Raw genomic sequence first — 20,460 nt, forward strand, 5'->3', positions numbered from 1 at the left:
AGCATGTGTGCCAGAGTGTCCATAACAGTAATGCTTTTACTTGCAAGGTTGCTGGTTTTGAAGGGTCTTTCCCCTAAGAGTTTACAGAGAAAAGTTCAGCCTCTCAGTATTTACAGTAATCTCACTTAAGAAGGCCCTGACTTAAATTTGGCCAAGTCCTAAGACTCAGAGCCAATTTTATTTTCATTTATCCTGCTAGAAATCCCAGACAATTCCAGGCAAGCCAGTCCAGACTGATACCTTCCTAGGCATGAACAACTCAGCCTGTTCTTTCAAAGACCTTGCAGAAAAAGGGTAAAGTTTTGAAGCATGCAAATACATACCTGCCTTTATAGCAGCATACAGGGGCAACCGTATGAGAACTGGGAACTCATTCCTCCTGACTGCACAGCTCTCTGGGTCAGCACTGTACCCACGAATCAGGAGTTTTACTATGTCCAAGTGTCCCTGCTGGCAGGCTATGGCCAGCATCCAGTTCAGGAGCTGTTGGCAAGTGCTAGGACCTACCAAAAAGATATGGCATTGGACTTAATTGATGCCACCAGGCTGTGAAGGGCAAGATTCATCCACACAATAGCTACCAAAAGGGTGAAGCTGAAGACTGCACTGCAAGAGGGTGTTACAGGAGAGCCCTAAGCCAGTCAGGCACAAAGTTTTCACCTTTGCTTAACTGTTCTTCAGTACCTGCCCAGCTAATGGGCAAACTTTTTGACTGTCTCTGATCTCAGAGTTCACAAGCTAGCAGCAGTGGAAGGTTCTGAGGATGCCTGTTAGGACACCAGCAGAAAAATCCAACATCTAATTCCAAACAGAGGTGGAAAGGGATGACCAGGACTGTCCATGCACCCAGAGACAACAGCCCTGATCCAACAGACATTAGATCCAAACATCCTGGATAGGCCATGCTCATGATAGGGGATACACAGAAAGGGAAAAAACAGCTGACTTTTCATTCCACTAGGTGAATAAAACAAAAATAAGCGTTGCAGACAACACAAAATAATTGTTTTCGTTTCTTGTCATTGCAACCTAAAGTCTCCCACAAATAATTTCATTTCCCCTAAAGGTATTTCATTTGGGGTGATTTCTTTACTACCAATTCATAGTAAAGTTAGACAAATGTCATTTGAGGCTAAAAACTGAAACACCATGTTCTGGTTTCTGCATGAATAAGTCATCCCCCAATGGCTCTTTTTTTTTTTGCTGGTTTTGCCTGTAGAACATGGCTTTCCTCTAGGTGTGCATAATTCTGCCCATGGAACTAAATGCCCAAGACAGGATTATTTCTGTTGACAATAAGCAGTCCCCAAATCCTCCCCAATTCACAACATCATCTCCGTTTACTTTACAAACTCACTCCCCCCTCTGAAATGCTTATAGTAAAGTCCACAAGCCCAAGTTTACATGTCAACAATTTTTTTTTTGGCAGTTTCTCCATGGGGAAATTACATTACTCTTTGAATTCTTAACAACTTGACTAAATCACTCACCCTCATGCTGCAAAAATGGGCCCCACTTCAGCTGTGAGCCTCAAGAAGCTCACACTGAGCCAGACAGAATCAATGCATCAGCCAAATTGCAAATTCGTGCAACTTATCCCTAAGCCCTTTGATTGGTTTCTATGTAACTTCCCTGGGACACAAATGGAAACTCCTACATAAAAACTTCTGAAAGCTGCTGTTTGTATAGAGCAACTCCCTTGATCCCCTCCGAAATGAAGGAGCTTGGTCAGTTCTCAACTGAGCTAAGTTTCCAGAAACCACTTAAGTAGCTTTTCATTACTGAAAGTATTATATTAATATAATTCAATTTTTGCTACTAGGTTATAAAACCAGCACTGTCAGCCTCCTTTCTGGCTGAAGAAAATATTATGTTTAATTGTATCCCCCGAACTGGAAGGTTTCTTTTGCTTGTTAGTACTTACTTTAAGAACATCAAATAAGCAGGTTTCCAACAGGTTATTCCCGTTCTCTTTGAGGCCACTGGCAAGCACATGGCTCCAGTCAGGAGCCAGTTATCCTCAGATCAACTATTGCAGAGGCCCAGCTGAGCTGCTGCAGTTACTGCAGTCTCTGAGGTGGAGACCACAAGTCACCCTGGCTGCTGGGCAGCACTGCTGGACCTGAGAAGCAGCTGAGGGAGCTGGGGGTGCTGAGCCTGGAGCAAAGGAGGCTCAGGGGAGACCTTCTGGCTCTGCACAGCTCCTGACAGGAGGCTGGAGACAGGTGGGGGTCGGGCTCTGCTCCCAAGGAACAAGCAACAGGATAAGAGGAAACAGCCTCAAGTTGTGCCAGGGGAGGTTTGGGTTGGACATGAGGAACAATTTCTTCACCTGGCCCAGGCTGCCCAGGCTAGTGGTGGAGTCCCCATCCCTGGAGGGTTTTCAAAGCCATGGAGATGTAGTGCTGAGGGACATGGGTTAGTGGTGACCTGGCACTGCTGGGGCAATGGCTGGACTCGATCTTAAAGGTCTTTTCCAACCTAAACATTTCCATGGCCCTGAATCAATAGAGGGTCCTCGTGAGAAGTAGCTTCCATGCCCACTAAGGGAGCAAGCAGGGACCCAAACACACTTCCTGGCCCTGACTCAGACCAACGTCCTCCCCTCCACCCCCAGATCTACCTCAAGAATTGCATCTAGGTCTAAAAATGTCCCTTCTAATTTTGAACACAAGATGTAACTAAAACGTAGCAATGACTTAATGAAGGAATTCCCCTGAAATTCAGAGCAAGAGCTCACAGAGCAGGCTGCCAGCTGTGCACCCAAACCACTCCTGGTCAGCCAGTCATGCTGCTCTCACACCCAGCACCACTCTGTCTGCTGGATTAACACACCGGGATGATGCTGCTCCCTGAAAATCCCCTAATTTCTCTGTGGGGTCTGGGATGTTACCCAGCTGTGAGGGCTGATGGGAATGAACTGTCTAAATGGCATCTTCCTCCACTTCCAATTTGCAAACGTGGAATATTTTTATGCATGTTTTTCCCCCCATGGGGGAAGTTTTCTTCAAGCACAGCAGAGATTAAATCCCTCCACGCACTTTCCCATGACTAAGTCCCTCCCCTTTCAAGGAATATGAAAAAAGACTAATAAATGCCTGCTTGAAGCTATAGCACCCAGCTACTGAAAAGCTTGAGTAAAGGCAGAGGCAACCCAACAGGCTTACCATGCAAGGAATCCAGCAGCTCTTTCACAACATCCTTATGTCCAAAATACGCAGCCACCACGGCTGCATTGTCATCATTAGGTTCTGTTGGCAACACCACTAATGCTTCCTTGAGTAGATATCTCACTGCCTGCAGATCTCCATATGCTGCTGCAATACCTAGAAGCTGACACTGGTAAAGAAAATACAGCAAAATAAACTCTCTGTAAAGGGATTGAGCAGAGAAAAGAGCATTTCTAGAGCTATGCATTTATTTGTGCCCATGCAAACACACAGACACTGTCACTGGTTAACTGAAAATGTCATGAACACTAGTAGCCATTATAATCACTAGTGTTGATATGATATATTAATTATGTTAATTTGTTGGGCTTTTGCTCTGTAGTTTTCTGTGTGGCTTTACCACAAAAGCGCCCAAGGCACAGAATGGGGAGTGTAAACCCATTTTTCATGTGCCAACAGAAAAAGCACTTGCACAGCTCTGCTACAAGGTGTAGTATTTCCTATTTTGGAGATGGCTAATATGCCTGGACTTGACACACAGGTGCTCTCCCAAAGCACTAAGACAAGCTCTGTGCAAAGAGCAGGCTTAGAAAGAGGGCTCTGAAGGCAGAGCAGTGCAGAAGCTGGTGCAGAGGATACAATACTACTTTGTGTTCCAAACACAACCAGCAAAATCTTCTGAAGGGGCCATTAATTATCTTTGTACTGATGGGGGAATGCATTTTTTGCTAAGTATATACACTGCTTCCTTTTAAGAGGGAAAAACGTATTTCCCTGTTTCGGTGACCACAGCACCAGCAGCCCTGCTTGCACAGCCTCCTGTTCCTACACAGGCTGTCCCCTGTGGCCTGTCTTAACTTTCTGATCAGTGCTTTCAAGGGCAAATACCAACCCTGAGCATGTTTCTGAAGTGCCCCACGAAACCAGCCGTGTCTGGGACCCTGCAGCACCAACATAACTTAAACAGCAAATTTTCTGTGTGAGAAAGGACAGAAGGTGGCAACTTGGTACTTTGGTTTCTTCCCCAATAAAATTGGAGAAAGAGCAGTAACCTAACCCTACCTTTTCTACTTGCAGTGCAGTCTCCTCACATGATAACTTAATCAACTCTTGGGCCTTACTGGTGTCTCCAGCTTTGTAAGCATCCTGAATGCTTTCTGTCACAGGTGTCTGAGTTACGGAGACGTCGCCCACTGTGGACTGTTTGCCACCCATGTCCACAGTCCCTGCAGGTAAAACAGAAAAGGGGGAGTCAGGAATTATTGTCAGTGGAATATTTATGGCACACAATTAAAAAAATAAAATAATAAAAAAAAATAACCTGAATATCCAGTTGCCTGATAAAAGAAAGTGATAACATGCTAAAGTACTTTCTAATGGGACATGAAACTGAAGAGGAGAGCGAGTTCCCCAATTGCTCCCAGAGGTGGTTTCCAGAGGCTGGTGTGGAAGCTCACACACACAACACACACACTCCACAGCACCCTGTCCCACTCGCCCTCCTGCAGCAGGAGCCAGGGGAGAAGGGCTGACATGGGACAGACACCTGCAGTACTTCTGAAGAAACAAGGAGGCTGCAGGACCTGCAAAGCAGTTCTGGAATTTTTAGCCTTGCTTCGGTCACGCTTCACCTCCTGACAACAGCCTAATAAAACCCTCCTGTACTCACTTCCCCAGCACTTTCAGCCAGAGCTTTGCACACCTCAATGAATGGGAAGGAAAAGAAATTGGGAATATTTTTACTCTAGGAAAATACAGTAAAATGAGATTATGCCAGATGCCCAGTGTCACCCTGATCAATCTTGAAGACTCTCCTAGGCTAGATTTTCTTTGTCTAAATGCTGCTAGGAGCCAGGAGAGTTTTCACATGTCAAAGATTAAAAGCTGCAAGTCATTAGAGAAGATCCTTGTGGTGGGTGGTTAATGAAGAGGTAGCCATGAAGTCTCACAGCCTTTCACCCCCCAACCACCAGGACAGGGAAAGCTGCACCAAAGCCACTGATTTATGAGTGAGATGTTCAGATCCACTCCTGAACAACATGCAAAACCAAAACCAAGCACTTTTCACTTGAAAAGAGACTGCTTTGTAATCACTCTTTCCTGATAGAACATTATTAAGTTGTATTGCTTATTTACAACTGGTTAAATAAAGACCTTAGGCCCACAGATTTTCATCTATGTTAACAAGGACTTTGTTTTTCAATAGACACATATGTCACGCAGGGCCTAGTTTAATGCAGCCTGCAGAAAGAAAGAAATTTGGACCAATCTATAACTGTCAGTAAATATCATTGAATAATGCAGTCTGAATCACCCATACATTCTGACTAACACTTCTCATCAATTATTTAAATGAAGCTCAAATCCCTCAGACATCGGAGTCGGCTCCAGAGATTCGTGCCATTAAGAACGTGCCCACATCAATAACCTTTCCCAGAGGATGCAGAACGTGTGAAGGACAAGGAGCAGAAGTCAAGGCAGATGAGTGTGGTGTTAGATTGCAGCATCATAAACAGCATCTCAGAGTTCACATTAATAGGGGCAGTGTCTTCATAATTCTGTATTTTTAGGGTGTATGTGGGAAAAGAAATTCATCCAGTATTTGGTCCAGTCATTTAAAGCAGACCACCCACCAGTCAGGGATCTCTAACTACACTGCATATGATTTAATTTGCTTTTTAATGGACACCAATGTAGGAAATGCAAATGATTCTTAAGCAAGTAACTGTTTAAAGTGGGATAGATGAGAGGACTTTAAAGCAAAATAGTTCTTCAGTGTAAACAGCTCTAAGTAAAACCAAGAAGTAGAGACCCAAGCAGACACTGCAGTTACTGGAACATGCAATGCCTCCCAGTGCTGAGCCCTGTGATGAAACCCTGAGCCTAGAGAGAAGCCCTGGAATTCCCCTTGGAGGAAAACACGCCTCACTCTGGAGATAGAAAACAGCTGGGAAGCTGAGCAGGAAGCCTGCAAATCAGGGCTGACAGCACAGGAACTTCAATCTGGGTACTAACAAAATGCTGAAAGGAAGGACAAATTTTACTTCCTTCCAGCCTCAGTCCTTATTTTGGGGACTAGCACTCTAGACCCGCATCTGCAGCCATCCCACATGTAAAAGCACATCATTTCTGACAAAGAACTGAGCAGGGCCATGCTTCTGTCATTTTAAATCATGGCCAGGGAACGTGGAGGTACAAGTATCACTGACAGAGATTCATTCAGGATCTGGGAGATGCTGGTGTCACATCACCTATTAAAGAGGTCTCCCTGTGTCCTGCACACCAGAGCTCTCCTTACAGGAGCATTTCCCACCTCTCCTGCTGGAACTGCCTCACTCTGCAGGGAGGGCTACCAAACCAGTTGGCCAGCAAGCACAAGGAGGACCACAACACTGTCATTGAGGGAAGGAGGAACTCCACAAGTTAGACCCTAATCCCAACACCACTTCTGTGTTTTACCAAAAGATTACTTCACAAAATGACTTGTCTAATGCATCTTGCTTCCTCTTACATTTTTGGCTGCCTCAAAATGTATTGTCTTTTGTAGTGCAATGATTTAGTTACAGCCACTGCCACCATCACCAGTGTTTGGAGAACATGGGCTGGCCATGGACCACCACAGTCTGCTCAGTGCATTAGGTGCAGACTTCTTGGGCTCTCTAGGAATGGGAGGGTCACACACAGTTGGCTTCACAGAGTTTACATGCTCCCAGAGTTCTCTGACAGATTGATCAGAGTCTTTGGGATATTAATTGTAGTCCTCAAATTCAATTTTAGTCTTATCTTAAGCAAATTTTTATTGATCTAACCAAACCTGTGCAGTTTTGAACATTTATCAAGCAAAAGTCATTAAAAGCTTCATTGAAGGTAAGAAATATGGGCAATTCTACTGGTTGAAACCAATATATTTATAATTAAAATATTATTGGTTGAAAGATAACGCTGCTCATCATTCAAGTTTCATAAGTAACTGTCATTAAAACATCTATGATTGCATTCTGCTGAGTAAACTGACCTCCCACCTAAGACCTGAGGAAAAAAGCTGCCTGAAGTCTTCAGCCAAAAAAGACCTTGCAACTGAATTAATTACAAGCCTGAAAAGAGCAAAACTGGTGAGATAAGAGTGATAAAAAGTCTTGCCCTCAACCCAAAGCTGGACTCGCATGATTCTGTCCAAGTTAACTTGAGCTTTCAAAGGTGAAAAGAGAAGATGGGCCACCCATTGCTGCGCTCCCAAAAACCACTGACCCCATCCACTGCAAAGCTAAGCATCTCACCCACCAAACCACCCAGTTCACAGAAGACTGCCTGGTGACTTAGTAAATGATCTATTGACTTCTGAAATACAAATGGAAAATGAGAAGCAGCATGGTTTAGAAGTTTAATTTATACTCACCAGTAGGAAAAAGAAAAAAAAGAGGAAAATGACATTCTACTGACTAAAGATGGTTTTATTTCTACAAGATACATGACTGAACTATCACCAATACAGGCAATTCATGTAGGCTGGGAATAAAGTTTTGCCAATAGATGCATCAGCCATTTTTAGCAAAAATCTGGGCAGAAATCCAAAGAAATTCTCCTTATGGTTTTAACTCTACAAATCTCATGCTCTTTACCTGAGCTCTTCGGGGCTTTCATAACAAGGTCACCTCACTTGTGTATAACCTTGAGCAATGTGATATCAGGGGCAACACTGAAGCTGAATAATATCAAAACACTTGATCATGCAACATGCTGAGTGTTTAAACCTGGATGTAACAAAGTACTTTTAATTCTTAAGATTGCAGAGATGTAGGAACTGGTTTCTGGTCTACATTACTGTCTGACAATGCACATTTAAAAAAGCTAAGAGCAAGACTGATTTTCTTTTAAAAAAATATTCCAAGGGAAGCAGAGGTTCTCAGTCAAAAAAGCAATGCCATTTTACTGTCATTCCAAGGTTACAAGAGCATCACTTGTAAAGTGCAACAGCTGCTGCCTCAGCTCAGACAAACCAAACAAAAAGAAGTCATATAAAGAATAAAGGGTACCATGAGAATTTCAGAGACATATGCAGTTACACCTTGTCTCAGGCCTTGTTATTACAGCAGGGGGGGGAAAAAAGCACTCTAAAATTTCTAAATTGGCAGCATCAGCAGAAAGATGAGGGTTGCAGGTCACTGCTGTGAATCAGCAACCGGCTGCATATCAAAGCAGCACACTGTAGAGATGATTATTAGCTTTATATCCCAAAGCACTGCATTCCTGTCTCTGCCACAGAACCTCATGGTTTGTAAGCACTCCATCAGTCCCTTCAATAAGGCAGGAGTTTTTTGGCAATGAACTAGGATATTTTTATTTAGCAGAGAAAGAGATAAATGAGATGCTTACACAGGATAGAATAAGGCAGGAAGGTAACTTACTCCAAACCAGAATTACAATAATAATAAAACTTTAAAACTGCTACTGACCTTGTCATAATGTGTGCAGGTATTTCCAGAGGCAGGAGCAAACCAGGATGATGACTTCAACACAGCATCCCGTGCAGCGATGCTCAATTAAGCAATTAATCCCTCAAACTGTTAGCCACCCACCTCTGCTTCAGCTCAAGCAGCTCTTGCAGCAGCCACTGGATGCAGTGTCTTCTGGCTTGCTGGCTGCTTGTCTGAATTAACTACTACATTTTAGCCTGGACAGTTATTTTCATCCCCATGTCCCACCACAGTGAAATCCAAGCCTCTGGTTCCGAGAGGAGCTGGGGATGGGGGTGGGCAGGGCGGCCGCCTCTCCGGGCTGAGCTCAGACATTAATTCCTCAACAGCACCAGATGGCTACAGCTAACCTTTACCAGCTTAATCTTTTGCCATTTTGATTCCCCAGTGCTGCCACAGAACAAACAAAAAAATGGGACAGAGATGAGGTTTAAAATATGCTGAATATTTAAAGCCGACGCCCCCAAAAGCTTCAAAACTCCCGAGTGTTGCTGAACACTTCTCAGTACCACTCTATGGCAGCTCTGGCAGACTGGTTTGCAAAATTAACATAGAGCCATGTTATTTCTGAGTCTCTGTAACAGTCTCATGGATCTTCTGTTGCTTTGAAAAACTACATATTAATAAACCAAACTACAGCCAACAGAAAGCCTCCAGGGATTTTAAGGGGTGATTCATCTGTCCTACACTGACAAGAAAAGAACCACTATAAGAAAACATTTTCAATCCTATAGAAATCTGAGATACTGAAAAATAAATCCCATCCAAAACCACAAAGAAAAAACAAAACACTGGGTTCCTTAATTAAAAAAAAAAACCAACAATTTTTAGATCAGCCTAAGTCAGTCAAAATGTTTCATGAAACAAAGATACCTTTTGTGTTCCTTCACTCATTAGCTGACAATTGAAAAAAGGGCTTCATTTGGTTAAAAAATTGAAAAGGTTTCATTCATGTCATTCATTCCTTCCTTAAATACAGTCATGGACCACAGTCTGTCCTCGGGAGGGAAGTTGTTCCCCCCCACATGCCCACATGTCCTCCACCCATACCCAGAACCTGGCCCAGAACCAGTCAAAGGAGGGTCCTGCAGTGAGAAGCCTACAATCCATTTCACCTTGTTCTCAGACCAAGGTAAAATACATATGGCTCAACCAATTCTGCTAAAAAATCTCCCCAGCAGGATTCAAAAATGGTCAAAAAAACCCTTGCTGTGAGAAGACAAGGAGAGAAAGTCATGGTAAATCCAACCAAGAGGTAATGGCTTAGCTGGGAAATTCACAGAACTGGGCCATGTCCCTCTGACACTGATTAACATCTCTCCACAACAAGTGAGACGTGCCAGCTTCTCAGGCTAGTGGGAACCCTCCACACACTTTTTCTGCCTATTTTTTGTGGTTCCATTTCACCCAAACATCCGTTATTTCAGCCAATTAAAGGAGTGGCTCCACACAAAGACCTGCCTGCCAAGGCAGTGGAAAAGTTGAGGTATTGAGTACAAAAGACACTCACATCTACAACAGAGTTTATAATTGATGCTCGCTGCCCCAGTTATAACTCTGCAAAAGACCAGATCTGAAACACAGAGGAATGCTTCCAGGACAAAAATCCAGCACTGAAGTTGTCTTTTTAGCTATTATTGCATAAGCTGGAATTATTTTTAAATTGTTTACATGCCAGTACCACGCACACAAAGTGCTGATCTGCACTAGAGCTCCCAGCAAGCACACAGGATCTCCTAAAGGGCATGCTGACAGTTTTAGGTACAGCCATGCAAAGTGGCCAACTGTCACCAGAGCCACTGGAAATGTTCTCTTTAGAAGCACTCATAACCTGCAAGGAAAAAAAGAACTTGCTAAGGCAAACCTGAAAGGAAAATATGAAGTCCCAGATGGAAAAATGCTCTGGACTCCAGCCTTTCTAAGGGGCTCCAGAACAGCATTACAAAAAGCAGATGCCTCCAAAAGCTTTAGCTCCACACTTCCAGAATCATTTCTCCATCTTCCAGGATAGTGGGGGAAGAGAGGACAGAAAAGCCTCAGACACTGGTGACACTGAGACTCAGCAGCTTTCCTGGGCAGTGGCACAGGTACCTGAATGGCTGTGTGAAGCTGTCTGTCTGTCACAGCCAGCACTGAGCTGGGGCTGAAAAGCTCCACCAGATCCAACTGGGCTCCTGCATTTGTGTGTGTGCCCCCCAGATCCCCAAGACTCTGGAAATTATCTGCATTGTGCAAGAAGTTCAAAGGAAACTGAGCTGGTTATTCCTATTCTGCTGAAGTACAGAAGAGGCAACACAAAGTCCTTACAAGGCAACCAGCTTAGGGAGAGCACAAATACACACACACTGGAAGGTGATCATGAGAGCAAACCTGCTACACCAGTGGGCAAATCATGTTGGAAAGCACAAGGTGGCTTTGGGGTCACTAAGGAGACCTGCAGCTCTGCAGGGAAAAGGACCAAGGGCTACTACACATGATGGCCTGGGACATGCCTCTTCTCTTGTGTTCTGCAGGAGGACAGCTCCACCTCAGACAGGATGCTGCCCACAGGCAGTCTGACAAGCCCACACACCACTCCCAGTGCCCTGGGCTATGCCTGGTGGAAGAAGGGCAGCAGGACGGGGATCCTCACCTCAGAGCCAGAGCAGAGGCAGCTCATCAGCCCCAGGGCTGGGCAGCCCTTCCTCCCCCAGGGCTCGGGGCTGCAGCCAGCCTCCTGTGTGCTGAGAAACCCTCACGAGCCCCTGCCTGGCCACACGTGTCAGCACACAAGGCTCCTGCTGCTCCACACCCCACCTTTAGCTTCACCTTCTCTGTTTACCAAGCTTCCTTAGCTGCAAGAGTTAACACCAAGACAACCTCCACATCCCAAACACAGGGCAGCAGCCAACGTGGGGCTGCTGCCCCAAACACAGGGCTGCTGTCTCCTCCCCTTCCCTCTTCTCCTTTGGACTTTTCAGTAAGGAGCTAGATACTGAAGACAAGCTGGCAGCCCTTCGCCAGCCCTGCTGTCCCCAGCTTACCAGCAGGAGGAACTGGGCCATTGCTGATGACAGGTAAGGCTTTACTCTCTTCCCTGAGGAGAAGTGTCAGGCCTAAGCAGCTTCACTTGCACAGGTTCCTCCCTTTTGATCCCTAAGAGCACTCGGAGCATCAGTGGCCACACCACGTTTCTCAGTGGTCAGACTGTTTCATGAAGGCACCATCACATCCCTGGTAGACACAGGCATGGGACAGGACTGACCACTTGCTGGCTCTTGCAGTGAAGGAGGACACAGAGAACACTGGTGGTGTTAATGTCCACCCCCAAGGGAAGGAGACTGAGGGAACCAGGAGAGCTCCAAATGGCCAGAGAGCCAACTGCTGTATTGAAAATACAAATGACTCAGCTCTAAGTGAAAGTTTCTATTTTTGCCTTTTGGCCTCAGTGATTTGGTTCCAATCCTACAGAGCTTGACTCATTCAGAAATATGCTTCTGCATGCAGGGCCAGCTATGCCACTCTTGCTTTCCAAACTTTAAATTGGAAGATATACATTAAACATGCAGAAGTATGACTATGCTTTTGGATTTTCTTCATGTTCTTTTCTAGGCATGGCTGGAAAGAGAAGACTATTAAATGATGAAAGGTGTCTCTAGTGAGACCATTCCTGTCCAACTGAATCAAATATTGCAGCCATGAAACCAAACCAAGATTAGATTTCATTTGAAACTTTATAAAATAAAGTTTCATGGCTAACTTTGGTTTCTTTTGAAACTTTTCCTCTTCCCTAATGTTCAAGCTTTCATCAGGAGAAAAATTCCATGCACCAATGTTTTCTCTCTTTCAAAGAAATAATTTGCTCAACATTCTTCTAAAAATCAAGCTCATTAATTATTTACACTGAGGAAGCACCAAGTCATGGGCAGCCCCCTTCTGCTACATCCTCATTAGACATATGCTTACACAGCTTGTCTGAGTTGAGTAAAGCAGCTTCTAAGCTTATGTTTCACTTTAGTAACACATGTAAACAACCTCTTAAATGCAAAACCTATTTACAACACCCCAACCCAACTGTTGGTCAAAAATAATAGCACAGAAGCGTGGAGCCTCTCCAGCTCCATGAACCTCCAAGGATGCTACCAGGAAAGACAAGCCCCAGTGGGGCTGTCAGAGCAAGCTGAGGAAAGTGGTAGAATGAAGCCCAGAACAACTCCATCAGGTCCCCCTGGGCCACAGCAGCAAGCCCAGTTCCCCATCCCTCCATCACATTGCAGGGGTCCTGGGTATCTGCCAGCACCTAGGTGGCCACCAATGTTCCTCCTCCTTTCCCCCAGGAGCAGGTCTCCTACAGAACCTGGACATACAAAGATTTTGGAAAGGTTGGCCAGAGAGAAGGGGGAAATAAAGACACATTTATGTAAAATACCTTGCACAACTCCAGTTCATCACGTTCAAGGAAGATTAAGGCAATCTGGAAGAGCTAGAGAGGACGAATGGCAGAAGTGGACAATCTAATTACAAGACTACCAGATGAAGAGCTAGGCTGGTTGAGCCTAAAAAAATGAAGGCTGGATGGGGATGTGAATACTGTCTATAAATACACCCAGAGGGAGACATCAGGGAAGGAGAAGAGCTATTTATGTACAGGGTATGAACACATTTTGGCTGCCAATTAGAAGAAAGTTTAAAACGTTGGAGAAACAAGGCTTTGGAGCAGTCTTCTATAAAAAACTCACCTAAAACAGGCCTTGCACAAGGCTTAGGAGTGTGACACCAGGACCCTGGCCCCCACACTCCCTCCAGTGCCACAGCCTGTGTCCCCACATTACACATGTGCAGAAGTTAACCCAGCTACCAAGCACTAACAGTTGTAACACGTGAGACAATAACAGCTTCACAGGCTATTTTGGAGGAACTTTGTAGAAAGACAGAATATCTTTTATTAAATAAACTGATAGATCTAATAAAAAGCAGACACATCTAAGGCAAGAAGCTTTTCAGGCGATCTGAGGGAGTAAACAACCCACACAGGAAAATCTTAGCTTAGTACATTAGACACAGCTTCTTTAACTGTGTCTGGTAGCCTAATAAAGCACCTTACTCCTTGCTATCCTCACTTCTTTTATCACCAAGACAACAGCAACTCTAGATTAGTTAGGTAAGAGTGTTGTGTGCAGAAAATGCAGTCAAGACATTGGACATGGACATCAAGTGAGTTGAACGGGCAGTTTGGCAACAGCAGGGACAAGGGAAGAGCAGAGCTGGGAAGAGCATCAGAGGAAAGATATGAGTGTCTGGAAAAGGGGAAAAAAAGACAAAACAGAGGAGAAAGTGAGGCCCCACTCCAGCTTCCAGTGAACTCAATGTGAGCACTTCCACCAGCTTCCATGTGAGCAGGCAGATCCTCCAAGATGCCAGTTTCTGGGACAGGATCTCTCAGAGGGAAGATTATCTTAACAGCTGTGTGTGGAGCAAAGAGAGAGCCTGATGAAAAGCCCTCTGCTGCTGGCCAAGACAGTGCTGGTCCTGAATCAGGCTATGTAGTGATGTGCTGCTGCCAAAGTTTTAATGGGGGCTACCAAAAGGAATAAAACTTGCCCTGACTTGTGACAAAACCTGTAAATGGCAGAAGTTCCTGCATCTGCAGAGGGAGGATGGGGAGATACTTCCCTGTTGTCTTCCTGATGTCTGGGAATATCAGCATCCATCTCAGAGGAGGGAGGACAAGGACTCTGCCTGCAAGGACACCACGTTCAGACAAAGGCACATGCTGTGAAGCCACTGCAGCCCACAGCATTCTTAGACGGCTCCTCCAAGGTAGAAATGGCAAAATTAGGCAAGGCATGTTCCATCCCCTTCCCACCACCCTCTCAACCCTCATCCATTACACCTGAGAAGCTGGTCCAACCCACTGAAATGACTTTGATTTTGTAGCTTTTATCCCCCCTCTGTCGTTGTGTGAAAGGTCCAAGGTAGAAAACATCAGAGACCTGGTACCATGATTACAACCCCACTTCAGGAATTAAGACTTTTTTTTTTTTTGCTTTCAAGGTAAATAGGAGATCTGAAAATGGATCCTGTCCATTAGTGTTAACAAAAAAAAAAAAAAATCCTGTTTGATGCAAAAATAAAAGCATTTTCAAAGGCTCTTTGATGTGCAAGACAGAAAGGCATGCAGGCAGATTCTGGAGGAGGTCTTGTCTTCAGCAATTACCAGCAGCCTTTCTGAATCTTACTCCCCAGACAGAATTTTTATGTGAAGTAGATACACTCTGCAGTGTGTTTATCAGCTCTAAACCTTGTGGCTTTTCAATTAAGCAGCAATAACCTCTAGTCAAAATACTCCTTAACCAAGATGGGAATAAAACAAACAACCCCAAACCCAACTAACTGCAGGTGAAACAATTCTGAAGACATAACATGCTTTGAAAAGATTTCATTTTGAGCTCTTCTTGGGTAGCCATGCCAGTTTTCCAAGCAATATTCTGATCATTAAAACAAGCAGTGATGTAATTTCCACAGCGACCACAAACATACCAAGAATATTTGAGCTAAATTTATCCAGGCTTCTTGTTTGAATCACTGCTTTGGTTCGTTATTTTTCCACAATTTTCAGCTATGCACAGAAAAGGAGTTGTGGGCAGCCTGGGACTGAGCTTTCCCCAGCAGGATCCAACCTTTCTGCTTAGGAGAGTAGAAACTATTGACTATTTGAAACAAAATGAAGCTGCTCCTCCAGGTCCCTGCTCCTTTGACCCTTCGCCTTCCTCCTGCCCTTCCTGCAGCAGACTGACCCTTTCCCTCACCCCTGGGTGACACCACATGGGGCTTGTTTTTGCCCCTGAGCACTTCCCCAAGCTCACCACAGATCTGTCACCCTCCCCAACAGAAGAGGGTGAGTCAAAAAAGAAAGGACCTGCCCCACATGTCCCACTGCTCTGTGCAGCTCCCTGGCAGACCTCAAACCCTTCCTGCTTGTCCAGAACCTTGGTGTGCATGTTTTAAGGGGAATCTGTAATTTCTGAGAGCACCCCTTTTCTTTTTTTTAAACCAGAAACTGTCCACCCTAGGGCTCCTTTGACTGCAGGAGGGCTTTTTGAAGGTTGAGGGCCTTCCCTAATACTTACAGACCTCTTTTACAAGTCCTCCCTTTAAGTAAGAGCAAGAGCAAGGCACAAATTCAAAGCACAGACACACTTCTGTTGTGAAACTACCAGCAGCTTACATAAAAGGGCTGCTGCTGTGGTGATACATAATCATGCAAATAAGCAATTACTGACCTACTAATGAGCATGCAGACTTGGATTAAGGAAAGGCATTAAATATCAGCCTAACTTGATGTAAAATCTGAAAGAGGACCTATTAAGAGACAGACTTCACCTATGCAGCAGACTGGGAGCTGACTGGTATAAAATCCACCTCCCACCCCCCATCTGCAATGCAAACGTTTCCTCCCAGTTAGCTCTTTTCTGCCAAAGCAGCCCCTTTATCGATCAGAGAGCTGAAAAACAAACAAGCCCCAGACTTAACCCTGTCAGGATCCCTGAAGATCTGATCCCAAGCCCGTTACATCAGTGCAAAGACTTTAATGGGTTTCAAATAAGGGCCCCATAGGCTCTGGAGAGGATAAAAGAACATCAGTTCATAGCACTTCCTTTAATGCAAGTATAAAATCACCTGCAACATCACTGACAAAACAATAAATCAATCACAGGCCTGGTAAAGACTGAGTTGGTGTGAACACTGTCAGTTGTTTTTTTCCCACTGAAACAGCTCTGTGACCACAGTGTCAGTCCTCACCTGAGCCACACATTAGTAACCTGCTCAAGGAGTCTCTGTGTACAGGTTCTAAGGGCAAAAGATTTTCTTTAATACCTTATCATCTTATGTTTGTTTTTTATTAGGCTTCTTGATAGAATTGTCTTAAATTACACTTTAATGTTACACACCCCCCAAACATAACTGAAAGCTGGAAAAACAAAGCTGTGTAGCAGCAGATACTGACAGATACAGGTCAGACAAAGATCAATGTTTTACAACTGTCTGTAAATCAACTGGCTCTCGGGTTGGACTCTCTGCTCAGTTATCTTCCCAAGGTCTGCAGGGCTCCCCTGGCACTCCCAGCAGCTCTGTCCTCCCAGGAGAAAGCTGCTCCTGCCCCTAGCTAAGCCCTACGTGCTCCTTTATATCTCCTTGACTCCAGTGGGATGCAGCACCCCCAGGCCAAACTCCCACCTTCCACGCTCACAAGGAGACATTTCAAAGGCAAACAGTTCTTCCAGATGCCTCTGCTTCAAAATACAAGGGACACCTTCTACAGGTTATGTCTGAAGAACAGTGCTTAGCACCCAGACTCCGAAAAGCAGTTCAGGGTGTTTTAAATTGGGCACCTAACTGTAAATGCCCCAGCACCTTCTGTCCTTTTTTGGAGATCCAGGCTCAGCTGGGTGAGATGGTGGATGGTCTGCCCAGGAGAGCAGGCTCCACCAGAGGCTTTTGCTGCTGCAGAGCAGCCTTCCTCCTGAGCTTCTGGCCCCATGTGAGATTGCATCACTTCTGTATGAAGGGTGCATTTAAATATGTTTAAAAATACTTGCCTGTTCCTGCTTCAGTGTACTTCCTACTCCTGTCTAGCATTTCCTACTTCTCCTTCTGCAGGGCATCTTGCAGTAACACTACCTCACAGAAGATACCTGGTTTATTTTTTGCCCCTTTTTTTTAATTTATTTTGTATTGTAAGTATATTTTCAATTTGCTGTTTGGACTCAAATTAACTCACAGCTTAACGAGCAGGATGAAAACCAGAACATCTTCAAGGTTCATTTAGCCTGATTATAGAGAACTTCAAGCAAGCAACACACTGTGCAGGTCTTGAGTGCTCTGTGTGCTCAGATCACCTCCTGGATGTTACTCCTCTCCTTCTGAACTGATTCAAAAAAATATAAGCAAAGATATTCATGCTACCCAGTGCAAGGTCCTGCCATTCACACCTAAGTCAACCAAACCAACTGTGCAGAACTACAAGGAAATGACAGCAAAGATCTTATCTGGAGGCCATGGACACACCCCCCCAGCAGCAGGTGAGCTCTGCCTGCTTTTATTGCTATAAAGAAGTCAGCTCCCTTCCTTAGAATTTTACTTCAGTGGATTTCACCCTGCCAGACTGACAGCCTGGGAGGCTTGCTTATCTGGTAAGCACAAAACAGAGAGCAAGGGCAGACTCTGAGAGCTTCCATCCCTCCACCTCCACCCCACCACCTCCAACTGCCACCCTAAAGCACAGGCCTTGGCCACATCTGCAAACGTCCAGCCCTTGTGCCAACCGGCGCGACGCTGGAGGCACCAAGTGATGCCCCAGGAGAACAAGCTGTTTCCTTTGCTATTAGCTAACTCCAAGCTGCCACCATTCAATCTGTTGTGAAACTTTCCATACAAAATTGCACCAGCTCCTGAGCAGGCCTTGGTGTTAAAATGGCTCTTTAACTCTCCCAGTTAAGCTGTGCTTACTTGCACTGGAGCCTTTTCTACGATTCAGGAAGCAGCGGTGCAGGCAGCAGCTTTCCCTCTGAGTCAGAATTGAGCTGAGCCATGGCCCAGGAGGGCTGCAAAGGTCACTGCCATCGTGGGTAGCCTCTTTCTGAGAAAATACAAAGCCCTGTGAGCTGCACAGTCGCCACAGCACTTCTGAAGCACAGCTTTAAAAGCCTTCTGTCCACTCCAAATGCCAGCTCAGCTCATTGTATCATGGTGACTTGTTTGCATCCTTACTTTAATATTTAGGTCTCTTTTCCAGGCATACTGCACGTGTCTACCTGTGATTCTGTTCCTTGCCAGTTGAAAGTCACCAGCTTACAACAGATCTGCCTCAAAAGAAGATTCATTTAGTTAATATCTGTAAAGCTACCACAGAACTTCAAACAACTATCACTGGCCTCGTTGTCCCTAATGATGTAATATCATACACGTTACAAGGTAACACCCCTTTTCAGTGCTCATTTCTAGATTTAGCAGGAGAGAATAGACACCCTCTGGCATGTCTGAAAGATAATCCAACTCCACCTCTGAGACACACACAAGCAGCATATGAACGCTCTGAGACTTTGGACAAAATTCTCAGTAAACGAGCAGTAAGCTCTTTTACAACAGCACCCTGACTTTCCACAAGACAACGACTGCTTTTCTACATCTCTGCTGAACTGTCTCCTAGAAACTCCTGTGAGAATTAAATCCTAGCTGTAAAATTTCATAAGACTCAAAAGAAACCAACCAGCTTTAGAAAGGAGGTGAATCTATTCTGTTCTAGGCATTCATACAGTGATATCTTTGGGCTTCTGTTTTATTTCCTACAAGATTCATGTCACCCCCATTATATTATGTAGAGAGCTTTAATCAAGTTTAAAATAAATAAATAAATCTGTGCTTCATGAGAGACTGCAGCCACCCCCGTATCTCTGCTCACTTTCTTCCTTTTAATTAGGGCAAAATGAACAAATCCAGGAGAGGAGAAGCAGGGTTTGAGGAGGCAAGGGAGAGGCTGGCTGCCCCCAAAACAGAGCACTCTTCTGCACTCCAGTGAGTCTGTGGACCAGCCAGTGCTCGCCAGCATCACCAAGTCAAGCTGGCACCAGCCCTGGAGGATAGGCAAGGTCCAACCCTGGAAGACAGCTTGCATCCTGCTGGGATACAGGCAGGATCACTGCCACAGCCAGGAGACTGAGCAGCGAGGTGAGCCCCTGCATCACACCCTGTGTGAAAGGATCCAAATGCAGAACAAGGACCAGCTAACTTAGGGAGTGAACCAGCTGGCTAATGACAAATAATCTTGGCAGGACTCAATCCTGAAAGAAAAATAAGTTTAAACATGTACAATATGCTTAGAAAGAACAAATACACCAGGGAAGACCTGGATCTTAAGCTTTCCTCTGCAAGTCTTCCAATGCTATTTATCAAACAAAATAAGCCAGACATGTAAGTATAGAAGAGTTACACCAATAAGATTTGTATGCCTCCAGTTAATCAAGTTTTACTGGACATATTTACATAACAGAAACATGTAATAAAGTTTTCAGAAGAAACACTGAACTCACAAAGTGGAAAATACATCTTTTTCACTTTTCATTACTCACTCGTAAATCTGCTTATTTACTGTATCTTTAAACACAGAGAAAAACTTGTCAAATCACTGCTGGAGAACAAAAACTCAGCAACTCTTAACACTTGCGAATCATTAGCGCAGATTAAAATTCTTCTCATGGTTTCTAGCTTAGTATTCAAGTGGAGATAATTTCTTCCAGAGAGGCACTCAGAAGACAGAATGTAAGAATTTTAAGATAATCCAATAACCAAATGCTCCTGATGATTATAGAAAGATACAACGTTAATCAACAAAAGAAAAAAAAAAACAACACCAGAAGAATTAGCATCCCAGAATAAGCAGAATACATACAGAGAAAGGGAAGAGTTCCCAGAGCTCCCCGTGACGCTGGTGAGAAACGTCTTCAAACAAGATAAGGTGGCCTCAGAATAAACTATCAGCTCTTGCTTCATAGTTGCTGATAAAATCCAAAATAAGGCTGCAAGAACATGAGCTTCTACTGAAGCCTGCTTACTCACTACAAAGCGTCAAGCACACCTTCATCCCACACTCAGAACGCAGATGCTGCCTCCTAATGAGCTGCTGGTGGTGAGGGGGGAATACCGTTATACAATAACCAGAAGGCAGAAACCTAGCAGGGGTTTGACTCAGAGAAATGCAGCAGTGCCTGGGAGCTGAAGGTTTCAGTGACAGAAACCATCCAAAAATAATTTGGCTGCTCAGGAAAAAAAAAAAAAAG

At 44.6% G+C, this 20,460-nt stretch overlaps 1 protein-coding gene across 1 annotated transcript in view; it reads right to left on the reverse strand.

Moving 5' to 3' along the window:
* The window catches only part of LRRK1 (leucine-rich repeat kinase 1), a gene marked incomplete at its 3' end in the record, with an annotated part of 65,098 nt that extends 44,920 nt beyond the window's left edge, over window positions 1-20,178 (reverse strand). Inside the window, exons 1-4 of the mRNA XM_008941724.1 lie at window positions 20,073-20,178; window positions 4,233-4,396; window positions 3,168-3,339; window positions 324-503 (exon numbers count right to left, since the gene is read on the reverse strand). Coding sequence (XP_008939972.1) covers window positions 324-503; window positions 3,168-3,339; window positions 4,233-4,385 — 505 coding nt within the window. The remainder of the gene's footprint in view (window positions 1-323; window positions 504-3,167; window positions 3,340-4,232; window positions 4,397-20,072) is intronic.
* Window positions 20,179-20,460: the final 282 nt, after the last annotated feature.

Source organism: Merops nubicus, unplaced genomic scaffold, assembly GCF_000691845.1.
Source record: "Merops nubicus isolate BGI_N331 unplaced genomic scaffold, ASM69184v1 scaffold10816, whole genome shotgun sequence".
Classification (NCBI taxonomy): domain Eukaryota; kingdom Metazoa; phylum Chordata; class Aves; order Coraciiformes; family Meropidae; genus Merops; species Merops nubicus.